At 43.6% G+C, this 15,831-nt stretch overlaps 1 protein-coding gene and 1 long non-coding RNA gene across 2 annotated transcripts in view; both read right to left on the bottom strand.

Moving 5' to 3' along the window:
* The window catches only part of GRHL2 (grainyhead like transcription factor 2), a 114,206-nt gene that overhangs the window by 71,614 nt on the left and 26,761 nt on the right, over positions 1-15,831 (bottom strand). Inside the window, exons 6-7 of the mRNA XM_029923776.1 lie at positions 14,766-14,922; positions 10,674-10,785 (exon numbers count right to left, since the gene is read on the bottom strand). Coding sequence (XP_029779636.1) covers positions 10,674-10,785; positions 14,766-14,922 — 269 coding nt within the window. The remainder of the gene's footprint in view (positions 1-10,673; positions 10,786-14,765; positions 14,923-15,831) is intronic.
* On the bottom strand, positions 5,979-6,722 carry LOC115279237. The gene is made up of 2 exons (XR_003903301.1): positions 6,440-6,722; positions 5,979-6,125 (listed from the first exon to the last, which is right to left on the bottom strand). It is a non-coding gene; the product is annotated as an uncharacterized LOC115279237 (long non-coding RNA).

Genomic DNA, 15,831 nt, shown 5'->3' with positions numbered 1-15,831 from the left:
CTCCCTACTGTTTTCCACAGCGGCTCCGCCAGTTTGCGTTCGCACCAACAGCGCACGACTGTTCCTCTTCCTCCACATCCTCACCAACACTCGCTGTTTCTTGTGAATTCACCTCCGCTTCTGAGCTCCCCTGGCTGCTTCAGCACACACACCAAATTAATTAACAGACACAGGAAGGTGAGTCTGTTATGTATGTATCGGGTGCAGGGGCGGGGACCGCACTAGCTGTTCTAGTTTGTTACACATGAATGACTTCTGCATTAACTGCTACCTGAATGACTCATGTTGCCATTCCTGTTTACTTCTTTTCTACCAGTTATTAGAGGATTTAGATAACATTTCAAAATTGAAATTCTAACTCTCTTAAATATGTTTCTTCAAGGGGCACATGAGTGGCTCAATTGGTAGAATGTCCAGCTCTTGATTTCAGCTCAGTTCATGACCTCACAGTTCATGGGATCAAGCCCCACGTCAGGCTCCACACTGAGCATAGAGCCTGCTTAAGATTCACTCTCTCCATCTCTCCCTGCCCCTGCCCACCTCTCTAAAATAGAAAAAATATATTTATAAATGTATCTTCCATAAGCTAAACTTGTCCTCAAAGGAAGGAAGCTGTTGCTTTCTCCCTTGTAATGCTGACCAGAGCATCCGAGGACTGTCATAAATTATGAGTTCAACAGGATCCACAGCCACCTAAGAAAATCTGCGTAACTGTGCTAAGCTCGGCTCCCTATGTGTGAAATGCAGAAAACAGCCGCCCCTACCCCACAAGATCATGCTCACTTATTTCAATACTTGTCTTTGCAAAAGCAGAAAAACGAGTGGCGGCTCTGCATTCCTGGGAACCTGTTCAAAGACTTTTCTTTCTATTAGCTTTCCCTTATTTGGGTTTCTACAACCTCAAAGCACTTAATTTAATTGTGGAAAAACTTTCTCTTGGCAAGTTTTAGGTTGTGTAAACAAAGAAAGAAAACTTTAGATTTGCCTCATTTCGCACTTGGGGGTATTGCAAAGACGTAAGTTTGTTTCTGTTACAAAGTGCGGCAAGAGAGAGGCTCCTAGTGCATGTTGAAGGATAGCGGACGATGCAGTTCTGTAGTTTTGTTCCGTAAACAGATGACCCTCCCGAAAATATCAGAGTGTATGCCCATGTAGTTTTTGTAACTGTTAAGCCAATCAAATAATACTAAAAAATGCGAGCCTATCAGGTTCCCTGGAGTCTCGTTAAAAGCATCTCTGAAGAAAAGAAACAAGCCTCAAACAAAAAAACATGAAATCAAATAAAAGCGCAGATTACGTGTTTGAGACCAAAGCATGGTCTTCTACGGCTAAAGATACAGAAAAGGTTCCATCAAGCAGAGGAAAGACAGTGCAGTGCCCAGTAAATGTTGGGAGGAAAAGATGCAAGATAGGAAATAAAACTTTTTACTGTATTCAGTCAGAGGGTCTCTTAAGATTCTGAGAGGGGTCTCTGAGCATCTATGCCATGCTTTAATTCTCTCTGGTAACATTCCTTCTGGTCAACAACTCAGGGCTTTTAAACTGTCAGCAGTCAGGAAACCCTCTGCAGGGAAAGGTCTAGTCAACTATAATATCCCGGGCCCAGGAGCAGTGAAGAAAAATGATTAAGGGCTACATTTATTATAATTACTAATTTCCAAATCTAGCTAGTGTTTTTTTTCTTGAAAGTCTGCTTTGAAACAATTTCCTATGTGTTTGCTTTCATAAAACAGTCGTAATTTCTAGTGATGTTACAAATGAGTCATTTCCCTTGGTTTATTAGTACATGTATTCTATTTTTATGTTAGCACTTAGTCTTAGTCATTAAACTAGTTTCATCGAAATGGCTACAGTATAATTGGCTACTATTTAAGATATAAGAAATAAAATCCCAAATACACATTTACCCTCTTGACATCCTACCAAAAGGTATTCTTTCAGCATGGAAGAGGAGAAAGTATGACCCCAGCCTGATTTTCTGGGTAACTAGACACAGGCCTGCTTACCTTGCCTGTTATTACTCAAACACAAAGCCGCACATAGCAGTCTGTTCATCAACTAGTTAACACTGGCTTAGCATCTATTCTGTGCCAGGCTCTGTACCAGGTGCTGGGCATACAAAGGTTAAAAAAATCCCCTCTCCACTCAAGAAGCTCAGCACCTAGCCGGATGGACAGAATGTATACTGATGGACCAGGTGTTATTGACTAGATAGAAACTAAAACCCATAGAGGGAGCAGCTGACTCTGCCTGGAAAGATTAGGAAGATCCCACCGACAGGGGGCCCGAGGAATAGGTCTTAAGGGGTGAAATGTCCGCCAGGTCAAGGAGGGTGGGATGGACACTGTGGGCAAGGAGCACCCTAGAGAGGAACAAAGGAGAAGTTGGAAGTAACTAGGAAAACTAGTGCCAGGCACAAAAGGACCTGTAGATTTGGCACTAAGATTTTTTTTGTTAATAGGGCCACCTGGGTGGCTCAGTTGGTTAGGCATCCAACTTCAGCTCAGGTCATGATCTCATGATTTCGTGGGTTTGTGCCCCATGTTGGGCACTGTGCAGCCAGTGTGGAGCCTGCTTGGGATTCTTTCTCTCCCTCTCTCTCAACCAACTCCTCTCTCTGTCTCTTTCAAAATAAATGAATAAACTTAAAAAAAAGATTTTTTAAATAAAAGATAGGCTGTACTGGATGGAGAGACACTAGTAGTGTAGGATGTGGGCTAGTGAACACCATTTTTAAAGAAACATGGAGTGGAAGGAAGGAAGAAGACCCAGGATTGTTCAAAAGGGAGTCTCCAAGAATCAGGGTGTGGACATATGTGAAGTTTATGAACTCTGGCTCTGTCCTGGACCCTTTGCTGGGGGGAGGTGGGAGGAACTGCTGGATCACACTGAGTACACATGCTGAGAAGGAAGTGACTCTCCCAGAGCCATTTTCCCCAAAACAATGAGTTTCTAGGACTCATACTGAGACATGCAATGAAATAAATGAACACCCACAGTGGCTCAGTGATTACTGAAAATCAATATGCTCTGCATGAATAAACCTTAAAGAGCACTTGCATTTTGTAATGTTTTCATGTTTATTTATTTTTGAGAGAGAGGGAAAGAAAGTATGAGCTGGGGAGAGGCATAGAGAGAGGCAGAGAGAGAGAGAGAGAGAGAGAGAGAGAGAGAGAGAGAGAGAGAGAGAGAGAACAGGCTCCGTGCTGTCAGCATAGAGCCTGACGCAGGGCTGGAACCCACAAACCATGAGATCATGACCTGAGCCAAAACCAAGAGTCTGACACTTAACAGACTGAACTCACCGAGGCGCTCCGTATAATGATTTAAAATATACAACCTTAATGGCCTACTACACTTTTGTCACATAAATGTTTTTTAACTGAAGTTGATGGTGAAAAGGAATTTGCAATTACTGTGGCTATAGCACTTCCCTAAAAGCAGAAGGTGACTCACCTGTGTAAGCTTGTGTTTGAACTGCATCAACCTACAACTCAAAAGTACAACTGTACGTATGTATCTTTGAGTATTTGAAGCTTCTGTCTGACAATGAAGGTTGGTAGCCACTAGGATGGATCTTTGAGAGAGCCTGGAAGGTATCATCATCTGAGAAAGAGTTCCCTTCTCTTTTATAAATCAGAGTTGGTTTAACTAGGATGTGAACAGCGTCTGGAAGTAACATCTAGGAGGGAAAATGTTGGGGGCTGCTGTGCTCGGGGGAGGGAGCCCCATTTGCACATTGGAGATGATTACAGGGGATTGGCTATTGTGGGCAGTACCTTCTAATCAAACAAAAGACATGACTTTCTGGTAACTGGTGGCATAGGACACAGACGCATTACAAGAACTACAACTCCTCACATGGATTATCTTTTGCTATATTTGAACCGCAAACCCAATTCCTAGAGCTGCTCAAGTTCCAGGAAGATTAATCTCCATTTAAAAAAATTTTTTTAATTCCAGTGTAGTTAACATACAGTGTTATATTAGTTTCAAGTGTACAATATGGTGACTCAACAGTTCCATATGTTACTAGTGCTCAACAAGAGAAGTGTGCTCTTCATCTCCTTCACCTAGTTCACCCACCCTCCACCCACCACCCCTCTGGGAACCAGCTGTTTGTTCTCTATAGTTGGTTAAGACTCTGCTTTCTGGCTTGCCACTTTTCTTTCCTCTGTATGTTTTGTTTCTTAAATTCCACATTTGAGTGAAATCATATGGTATTGGTCTTTCCTCTAGGAAACCCCAAGAAAAAAATGTTAATTTTAATCACAATCCTCTCTGAAAGGGGAATATGATACCAGAGTGAAGAGAGCTCCGAAGCCTAGACAGATCAGCTAAACGGAGTAATTCACCACAGTTAGTCAAACTCTGTGTTGCAGAGTCTTCTGAAAGGCTTCTCTTCAACTCCCAAAGAAAACTATTGAGAACGAAACTTCAGGAAATGTGTCCATCTCATTGGGACTTAAGCTTTGAAGAAAAGCTTTACCTTGACATAAAAGGGGCATTTAAAAACTGGTGCTAAAAAGACAGATTTGCATGAGGGCACGGATAAAAATCCCGTAATCACCTGCTAATAATCAAAGATGAATGACAATTGCCTGCTGCTATTTACCATGGAGAAGTACGGGATTAATACTAACACCGTAACCGACACATCCTGAGGTGTGAACCGAAATTGAAGACAGAGAGGGAATGAAAAGCAAATTGTTGGTTTCAAAATTAGCCACAAATTTATATATCAATAATGGTTTTTTGGCTGTGACAATAAAGTAATGAGGCATATTGAGAGGTGCTTGTGAAGTCACTGTCATTGCACTATGATGTCATTGTCATTTACAATCCATGCCACCCACTGTGAAAATGCAAAAACCACCGGTGTTCTTTATTTTGGAATATTTGCATTGGAAGGTGGCAAAATAATTCTTAATTCTGTCTGGGAGAGAGAAACCGTACAAAGAAACTGTACATGAATGTGCTTCAATTTATCTATTGTAGCTTCTGGCTCTCATACTGTAAAGTTAATTTCAGCTGTGGAACCTCTGCTGACTTTTCTTCCCTCCATGAAAGGGAACGAAGAGAAATATGTGCCTTCCCCAGAAAGTGATCTTGGAATGACTGGAGTAAGCTTGGTATGTAGTCCAGTTCTTTTTTTTCATTTCTGGTTCGCGTAAAGTATTTTTAAGTGGCTCACAGTGTGCAAAACTGGATGACTCCACTGTGCAAATGAGAGGCCCAGGAAACTTCTAGCTAATCTATGTGCAGATGGTGCCTCGAAATCATCACAACCCTGGCTGAACACACCTGGCCAGCCTGCACTTCCTGGCTGCATTGGAGCAGGGCACCCATGTAGTTAGCAAAGCCATGCTTTGTTTCTGTGATCCTTTCCCTCTCCTCTAGCCACAGAGCCAGTCATCATGGAGGCTTTTTCTGTTCTAGGCTTTGTGTCCTGTTCCTGGGATAACTCTGCATCTCCCCTTTACAGTTCACTGCTCCGGGGGGCACGCCACCATTCCCCTGGCTATCACTGGCCCTCCCACTGTCGGTCTCTCCCTCATTTCACCCCATCCTCCATGCTGCCCTGTGGAATTAACTCTCTAAAGTACAGATATCAGCCCGCGACAGTGCTGCTAAAAACCCCCAATGGTTATCCAAAGCCTCTGAGTTCAAGTACTGCAACTCATTAAAGAGAAACGCTTTGTCGTCACAGCATCCTATTTGTTTGCTATGTCTGCACCCTCCCCTCCATCAGTCCTTACCAGCAATCTGGGAAGACTGATGTACAAACAGAACACAGCCACTTGGATGAACGACAACATGTTAGGTATAACTTTTATCATTCCTCTCTTCCATATTCTTGGATCTCTAAAATCCACTCTGTTCAATAATAGAAAAACTAAAAACAAGGTATGCATGCTACTACTCAATGTAAAAAAGGACACACACACACACACACACACACACACACGAATATCTTCCCAACAAAACTGTGCAATGAGTCTTTATGAAGCCAAGACAGTGTTAAAGTGGCAAAGGGAGAAAAACTCCGAGCTTCATTGCTCTCAGCATCTGCTGTGGTGATGCTCCTCTGCAAAGCTCCTGGGGTAGCATCTCCCAACATTCCCCTGCAGGTCAGGTTTGCCATGGGGAGGGAGGTGGAAAGAGTCAGTGGCCCTCTAACGCCTGCAGCCTTCCAGGGCCCGGACCCCCACACACTGCACCAGGCTTGATTAGCCTCCATAGGAGGCCTGGAGTTTCAGTCTGTCCCACGTGCAAACCCCTCTTTCCGGAGCTGGAGACCAGCAAACCCATCTCCATTTCACATCCCTGTTGCTCTAAGATTCCCCTCCTTTCCCCAACTCCCAAGCCCTCCTCTCTCATTTCCTCAGGACTTCCTTCCTCCACTGTCTGTATCAGTTCAATCAATGAACACTCTTACTAGCATGTATGACGGTTTCCAGCACCTCCCATCTTTGCTGACAATTTGAACAGACTTTATAATTTGCCATTCTCGTTTTGGTTCTTTGTCTGGATTCCTGTGTATGCGGTGCTGTTTCCTTGGCTTGTCACACGCTCCCCCACCTTGTTGACCCCTTCTCATCCTCTCTGAGGGGTCTCAGAAACACCTCCTCCAGGAAGTGCTCCTCCAAGATGCCACTCATTGTGTGACATCTTAGTTATTTAGCTTCTTGCCTCCACACTCCGGTGAGCCATTTGAGGACAGGGGCTCTGTCCTAATTGCCTCTGAATGGCTAGTTGCTAACAAAGGGTGTGGCATGTTTGCTGAATGAATATGCAATAATGATGCCTTTCTGCAAGCCGGTGGGAACTAATATGGGACCAGCACTAACTCCGTATCCTTATAAAGGGATATTCACAATCAGAGATAAAATCCAAGTACCACTTCCATACAGGAGACCTCAGGTCTAACTGGCACAGAAAAGCTCCTTGGGGGGCAGAATGTAAACTCATTTATGACCTGGAATAATTGTTATTCAAAGAACTCACAGGAAAGAACTTGTGAGGCTTGGAGAACTCTGCTTGTGTGCTTTGAAAGGAGCAGGAGCTGCTTGGGCTAAAGTCCGTGTGTTTGTTTTACTTTTATCAAGTAAGAACTAATTGCTAATGTTCCCTTCCACCTGCCATCTTACAGGGTACAAGAGATAAGAGAGAAATCCTTGCGCATGAGTGCCAAGGGGATGTGGACGTGGGCTTTGCTGGGAGTGGAGGTAGAGAGGCAGAGAGCTGGAGGATGGCTGGTTACCCCGAGAACCTTCAGAAAAATGAGATGAAAGACTATGAACACCTCTACACACAAAACTGCATTTAAGGAGTTTGAGGTTCTCCTACATCCACCCACAGACTCTGAAGACCACATGGTATGAATCTCTGCTTTAGTGAAAGGGGTCTCATCTCAGTCTTGAACTCCAGCCTCAAGGTCACTACCCAGAGGGCCGAGTTGACCCTGATGATCACAGTGACTGGTGGAGATTTAGAAACTGCAGCTTTGGAGCCCTGACTATAACCTCCGGCTTCATGGAGGTGAAGCAGAGTAAAACATTTTTAAATGCTGTCTTCTTCCCTCTCTTCTTTAGGCTACTAGAAGCTTCTCGACCCAAACTGGCAATTACATGGCACATGCACTCTTCAGCCTCCCCTCACCCTCAGCAGGTATTGCTCACGCCCCTGCTGGAACCAAGGAGGACCCTTGACAAGGTTCTCAGCACCACACCCCAGAGCTCCCGCTGACAGCGGTGCACCACACACGGATGTATACGTGCTCAGCTCCGCCTTTATACTGGAGATGCCATTGACCATCCCTGGCAGAGGAGCACATGGTTTGATTTTTTTAATCTCATATAAGAATGAATAATATAAGTTTTTTTTTTTGCGTATTTCCTCATCTGATGTGAGTAGCTGTGAGGTTGAGGTTGTGGTGAGAAAAATCCATTTTCCATTTGAAGCTAAGGGACTGATTGAATAGAATACCTCAGGTTCAGGTTCAGAGCAAGTGGCCCAAGAAAGCCACAAAGCTTCTTGGTAAAAGTCATAAATCTCAAAGATAAATCATGTGTGTGCACGTGTGTGCCCATGCATGTGTGAAGGGCTATAGAGAAAAGTCTGCAGGCAGGGCAAGAGGAGATAAGAAGAGAGATAAGATCGGAGGTCCTGGCAGAGTGGAGAACCATCCTGTCCTAAGAAAAGTAAACCTTGCAACACTATCAAAGTCGAACCAGCAGGTAAGTCAGTAAAATGCTTTTATTATTTGCCTTATTTGGACCTCGTCCATATTTCTATTTAATTGCTCCTCTCATTTTCTTGGGTAATAATTATAAGGCTAACTTTTCAAATAAAATAAAATTGTTCCTCTGTTCTATGTAGATGGGCTACAAAGCAGGTTAAGGCAAGTATCCCCAACCCCTTGTCCTAGTCAATCAATCTTGGGAGTTTCTGGGTAGAGCTGGGTGAAGAAGACGGTCTCATCCCAGCTCCAGCACGGATTATCGGAGAAGTCCCTTGGAAAAGTGGGTCAGTGGGTCTCTCTGGGCTCAGTTTCCGCATGTATTAAATTTATTATTATTATGTGTGTGATTTAGTATTAAGCATGTATAAATACATTTGTCTAGTTAATAGGAAGTGGACGTGTGTGGGGGCGGGGGGGCATGCTGGTGTGCACTGGGGTAAGGAGGAGTGTAACCATTTTGCAGTATAAACCAGCAAGTAGTTCCACATGTTCTGTTGTGAGTCTCTCACCCTAACCTAGTCACTAAGGTCTCTGCCATTGGCCATGAGACCTTACCAAGGGTGAGATGGGAGGTCTAAAAACTCCATCGTTGCAGTGTGTAAGAAAGCAAAGCAATGGCTCAATAATACCTTCCATGGTTCAGTGATACCTTCTGATAGCCAACACAAGGAAACCTTCACTTTGTCTACACTCACGGTGACTGCGTCCTCTTTTCTGCAAAATGCAGTAAGAAAGCCCCCAGATGAGGGGTGCCTGGGTGGCTCAGTCACTTAAGCAGCGGACTTCAGCTCAGGTCATGATCTCGCAGTTCATGGGTTCGAGCCCCGTGTTGGACTCTGTGCCGACAGCTAGCTCAGAGCCTGGAGCCTGTTTTGGATTCTGTGTCTCCCTTTCTCTCTGGCCCTCCCCTACCCATGCTTTGTCTCTCTCTGTCTCAAAAATAAACTATAAAAATTTTTTTAAAAATTAAGAAAGCCCTCAGATGAGAAAGTACTTATTTCTTATAAAGACAGCATATACAGTGTTATACTTACTTAGAAACACATATATTATTGTCTGCATCTTTAAGTAATCTCTAGGAACTGGATCCAATCCCTGACTTCCCCTTCTTACTGTGTACCCCATAGATCAATGCTGCAAACTGCATTTGCTAGGATGTGCCCAATGGCTTCAGGGTAAATGTGGCCCTTGGGAAGCACCGGTGGGAGACTAGGAGACAGGAAGAAAACAGTGCATTCCGTCTCCTCCTCCCTCTTGGCATTCTTTAAAGAGGTGTTTCTGGCAGCGTCTCCTCCGTGGTTCTTCCTCCTCTTGCAAAGCCGCTCCCTGCTCCCTCTGTGGTCCCGGCTCTGGCTGAGGCAGCCCTACTATGCTCCCAGCTCTTGCTGAGTGGTTCTGCCAACACCTAACACCTCCTCCTTTGACCCTCCAACCCTATAGGGAATAGCGACAGACTCCTGCTGTCACTCACTTCTGGAATGCCTCCCAGTGCCTTCCGCCCTCTCAATGTTTGCCACAAATTCCCTCCGTACGACCATTCGGCATGGACTCTGCTTTCCTGGTTGAACCCTAAGTCCCACCCAGGGGACTACCCATCTCTAGAGAATAGACAGAATACACAGATTTCCGGAGTGCCTGGGTGGCTCAGCTGGTTAAATGTCTAACTCTTGATTTCAGCTCAGGTCATAATCTTCAGTTCATGAGATCGAGCCCCGGGTCGGGCTCTGGGTTAACAGCGTGAAGCCTGCTTAGGATTCTCTCTCTCTTCCTCCCTCTTTCTCGCTGGGCTCCCACCCTGTTCTCTCTTTCTTTCTCAAAACAAATAAATAAACATTAAAATAAAAAAAGAATACACAAACTCTAGAAAATATACTTGGCAAATTCGTTCCACCTTTCCTGCTGGAAAAACTCTCTCAAAATTGTCATTAGCCGGACCCCACCTAATACTATCAGCACCAGGCATGTGTTGAACCGAAGGAACACTAGATGGAGAATTAGAGAACCAGAACTCACTTTCCAGTCATGTGACCTTCCCAAGTACCTGACAGTCAAATGATCCTGAAGTTATTTATGTCATAGAGGCACAAGGGTTCTTCTGGTTGACCTGACTGGCCATTAGGCCCAAACATAGGAGGGCACGGAAATATGTTTTAGAAACTGACATGGTCCTTGCAAATCCAAATGTATCACTATTATTATATGAGGCACAGTTGACTTCCATAGAACAAAAAGTGCTTTGCACTCAATATCCCCTGGTTTTGATTTCTCAACCTGATTTGTACCAAATGTACTAACAAAGAAAAAGAGCACAGACTTATGCCTGGCATTTCTTCATAAGAGCAACATGGGTCCCAGCCTGGCTCTCCTTGGCACCATGGCAACATGACAGTTTACCAAAGACCACACATGGAGGTCAAGGTCAACTTACCAATGTCAAGGACCCTCTGCTTCGCCGTGTGCTGCCGGGAGTGCCAGTACTTCCAGTATTTCAGCTGTTCATCTCGGTTTTTGTCTTCACTGAAGACAACCATGACCACGCTCTGCAGAGGAGAGAAGCACGGGGCTTACTTCCTGCTCGGTGCCTTGGAGGCTTAGCCTCCAGCTTTGGCTATGTGTGCATCTATAGGGGTGCTTTCCTCGCTTCACGAAACCCAGACAAGCTCGGCTGTATGGGTTAATTTGTTTAAAAATGGGCCTCCTTAAAAAGTGACTGGGAAATGAGAACTGTACATAGGAAAAGAATCCTACCTCATTTTTACCATGAATCATGAACAGCCAAATTAACCAATGAACAGCCCATTTATTGTTTCGTGAAGTAAGTGGGGATACCAAAACAACTATTTTTGTACTGAAAACAAACACATTTTTGAAATTTTGTATTCTTAAACACAGAATTTAGTGCCATTTATAATAAAGCAAGCATCTGTTTCTAGCCTAATTGCCTCACTACTGGAGCAATGAGAGAGATACTAAGGTAATGAAAGAAATACTACAGGATGAGTTCATACTGATGGACAAGGATCTGAGCTTCAGATACTTCACAGGCCAAAAGATACAAGGTCAACTGTTTTATTTATTTCAACACAATTTGGATGTACTTTCTTGGAAAACTAATTATATCTTGTGGAAATAAGAATCCCAAACTCCTTTGAGTTCTAAATGATACAAATCTTCATTTAACTAAATATACATTAATTCACTGCCACTTACGAGATGAGACCTCACCAACACATATCAACCCCCTCAAATCTCTTTAACTATAGTATCAGAGATACCGGTGTTCTCCTCACTCCCTAACCAAAATACTTCTTGGACATTTTCCTACTATTGCAGAATATTTCATTGACTCTCATTCCTTAATAACTTCTCTCTTGTAGTATTTTCCACACTTGTAGTCATTTCAATAATTATTTGTAACCATTCTGTCAATGGCCCATTTGCTTGGAACTCAAAGAGGACAAAGACAGCGGTCCTGGTGCCCAACAAATAAGAGATGCATGATACATGCTTGTGGCTGTACGGTCAACTCAAAATCGGGCTGATTCCCAAAGTATGTGTGAACGTTGGTTACACAAGAAGCAGATGTCTGTTAGGAACACTAGTTCAGAAATACCTCTATTATTCGGATTCGCAAGCAGCATGACCCTCAAAGGTGTGGAGAGATGACAAGAAGGGGTCCCCTGGCTATTCGGGGGTAACTCAGAGCCACGAGGCTCCATTCTTCTCTCTCCCACTGCCTGAAACTCTGCCATTTACAAGAGTCCTCCTTATCCGTGGCTTCAGTTACCCACAATTGGTCACTCACAATCCAGAAGCAGAGGAATGTCTTCTGACATCTCATCCAAGGGTCAATAGTAGCATAACGTTAAGGTCACAATGCCCACATCGTTCATGTCACCTCATCTCATCACGTAGGTATTTTATCATCTCCCACCATCACAGAAGAAGGGTGGGCACAGTACAGTGAGATATTTAGACACAGAGATACCACATTCACATTACCTTACGACAGTACATTGTTATAACTGTTCTATTATTAGTTATTGCTGTTAATCTCTAACTGTGCTAATTTATAAGTTAAACTTTATCATAAGTATGAAGGTAGAGGAAACACCAGAGCATCTACATAGCTGCATATATGGATAGTGGCTTCGGGCATCATCCACTGAGGTGAGGGCGGAACCTACAATGCAGCCCCTACACGTAAGGGGGCAAGGACTACTACTGTATGTGTAGAAGTTCACTGAGTGGTCTCCTGGTGTTTATTTCCTTTGGTTCCAAGATAAAAATAGCAGGTAATTGTTTTTTCTAGCAAATGACTACATTAGCCTAAATAATGCATATTGTTGGTCTGGAAATTTATTTCTTCAGTGATAAAGAGAAAGGCAGGTTGAAAATGGTATTCGCAAGCATACACGTTTCGATTCAGAACGAAACACTCTTCTCTAATATTGATGCTGGTGGATTCCAAGTGCACCCCTCTTTTCCCCCAGCTTGCTTACTCTCCCAGAGCTGAAGAGTAAGAAAGATCCTTCTGAAAGGCACCATTCTAAGTCTCCAAGGGTATTAGACTGAAGCCCTTAAGAGAGCAAGGCTCTTTTCAGCCCAAATGAAACAGATGGAAATAAATATTAAGTTGTTTCCACCATTTCAATGAAGTAGAATTCTTGAAAGAGTGTCTAGACTCCACCCTTAACAGTCATGGCCTTAGAATGTGGACCACCCACATTCTTTTCAGGGTGATGACAATGGTGGTGTTAAGGGGGTGTATATACATACTGGTTACAGAGTTATACAATCTAAGAGAGTTATACACTTACTAGTAATTTACAAGATTGTGTTTTAAAGACCCAATTTACCCAGAGTCTTCTTCCCAGGCATCCACACGTGGGGGGTTAATGTGTGCAGTCTAGCTTCTATATCCAGAGGTGGGTCGTGGGCTAAAGTGCCTCAGGCTGTTAGCCCTCCTCCATGTGACTCAACATGGTGTATCTTAGTGGCTAAGAGAAAGAGTTCGGCAATCTGTCTGGGACACATCCTGGTTTCCTCACATTTTAGCTGTGTAACCTTGGCCACTTATTTGTCTCTACAAGGCCAAGTTTCCTCATCTGTAAGATTACAAAAACAGTGCCTTTATCGTAGGGCTATTGTTAGTTTCAAATGCATTGTAAGATATATGGTACTTAACACAGTGCCCGGCACATAGAAGATCCACCCAAAAAATAGTGTTGTTACGTTGTGGCACTTGTTGTTATTATGGCATCCTTCTGCCATTGTTGTTGCTGTCATTAATATTATTATTATTTCCCTCACCATTACGATGATTATGAGGAGGAGGAGGGTAGGAACACCCCAATCCCCCTCACAGGCACATGGTACACCAGGCACCTTTCCACCTACAAAGGTCTCGGCCTTGGGTGGCACATCTTCCCCTTACTCCCAGCTGCCCTGCCTCCTGCAGCTCTGAGCTGGGACTGGGCCAGGCTTGGAGGGAGGAAGAACTGCTGGACTGAGAAATGAGCAGCAAGCCTTCCTTATCTTTCTCACCGAAACAAAGCCACAAAACCCCGCTGACTCAGAGATCACCGCTGCAAGGATGTTACCTATAGCCAGTAACAGACAAGCTGGCCAGCAGGCGCCCAGGTACTCTTCTTTCTCTTCGGCCTCATGGTAGAGATGCTGCATGGGCATCTGGGATGGGGTAAACTCACGATGCTCTAGGCACAGTGTGGCATTCTTCTCAATGTACTAGAGAGCTTAGGAGGCAGAAGCTATGGACAAAATAAGGTGGGGTGGGCACTATGCACACGGCTTGTAAAATAAATCATTTCACAATAGGGCAGGAAAGTCCTTCAACCTCTTTTCAGACAGCTCTGCTATGATTTTCAGAAAACTCTTCTACTGAAAAGGATTGCCAGTTGCCTCCCTTCTTGGCAGCGGCGAGAATGCCAGAAACTGGTAGGCATCCGGCATAGCTCCATTTTCCTACAAACAGAACTAACTCTTGTGAATGTGAAACCTCCACCAGTCACTCCTGGTAGGGATCATGTCATGCCTCACTTTACTCCTGAGTAAGCACTGAGCTGCAGAAGGGCTTTGTAAACAAGTTGCAAAGGGTCCAGGGACACAATAAATTGCAGCCTCCCTGACAGAAGACAGCCGCTGCTCTTTCCTTGCCCACAATCAGCTCTGACTTACAGCTGCTTGCTTGAAAAATTAACATCAATTAATCGAACACAAGAACAACAACTAGGTAGCATAAAGGTAATGAAGGAAGCTGGGAAAATTCCTTGGATACAGTCAGAAAGCATGTCCCAACCAAGTCCCTCCCTGGGGTTTATTGGTTACTGATTAAAATGATAAACTGTAAGCCAGTAAGTTCTCTCCTGCTCCAACTCTCTGACATTTGTTCTAGAATTATTTATTTTGGAATTTTGTCCATGCCCTTCCACAAGACCATGAGGTAGCAATTCCCTTCATCCGATCCCTCTGTGCTTTGTTTGAGAAATGAGGTCCATACCCTAACTTTGCTGATTGGGTGTCGGAAGCATTTGTTGTCTCCAGTCTCGCTGAGCGTTATGGCATAGAACTGTCCCTTGTTGAGGTAGGTCATGGGGCCCTCCCCCTGCTTCTGACGCAGAGATTTGGTGGCTTCCAGGGTATACTGAAATGTGCCACTGTGAACAGAAAACAAACAGTGGTCAGAGTCACTCACGTGGACATTTCTGCCTTCCTAATCAATTTCATGTTGATAGCATTCTGTAAGAATATTAACCAATATTTACTCTATTTCAGAGACAAAACACAGCATATGGCAAAGAGATGAGACCAGACCGAAGGTCACTGCTAATACAGTGTATACAGCATTTCTAATAGTGGCTCATGACCCAGATGGTTTAGAAGGGGAGAAAAGTCCATGAGGTGCCTGTCCAATTACATAAGCCTCTGCCAGGAGAATCTGTGAGGTCTTGGATGGCAATCAGTAATGTCTGAAGCTTAAGAATTGGTAGAATTTGCCACTTTTATCCCAGCAACAAGCCAAATATGTGAAAACTCTTGTTTAATTCACACCTATACCCAGCCCTCTTTTTGTACAACCAAGATGTTGCAAAATAGCTATACCCCACTTGAAAACATTTCGAAATGTGAAAATCTAAATAAAACTCAAACTTTCACTATTGAGAATTTAGTTCCATAGCAGAAATTGGGTTTTTTGTTTTTAAGACTGCAAAAGAACTCATGAAAGGGCAACTGCTCTAAATCAGGAGTTTGCAAACAATGGTTCCTTGGCCGAATCTAGCTCACTGCCTATTACAGTAAATAAGGTTTTATTGGAACGTGGCTAGATTCATTCATTTATGTCTTGTCTATGGCTAACTTCACACTACAACAGCAGTTTAGTAGTTGTGACATATGGAATGCCAAATCTAAAATATTTAGTATCTAACCCATTGCAGAAAAAGTTTGCAGACCCTTGCTCTACATAATTCCCCTGATATCTTTAAGACATTATTTAATTTACAAAATAAATACACCAATTTTCCCAAATTTGAAGAATTTATCAATTACCTAAACAACATGTATGA

The sequence above is a fragment of the Suricata suricatta genome, chromosome 15 (genome assembly GCF_006229205.1).
Source record: "Suricata suricatta isolate VVHF042 chromosome 15, meerkat_22Aug2017_6uvM2_HiC, whole genome shotgun sequence".
Classification (NCBI taxonomy): Eukaryota; Metazoa; Chordata; class Mammalia; order Carnivora; family Herpestidae; genus Suricata; species Suricata suricatta.
Note: the sequence above shows the minus strand (reverse complement) of the source record. Positions and strands in the feature narration are given on the sequence as shown.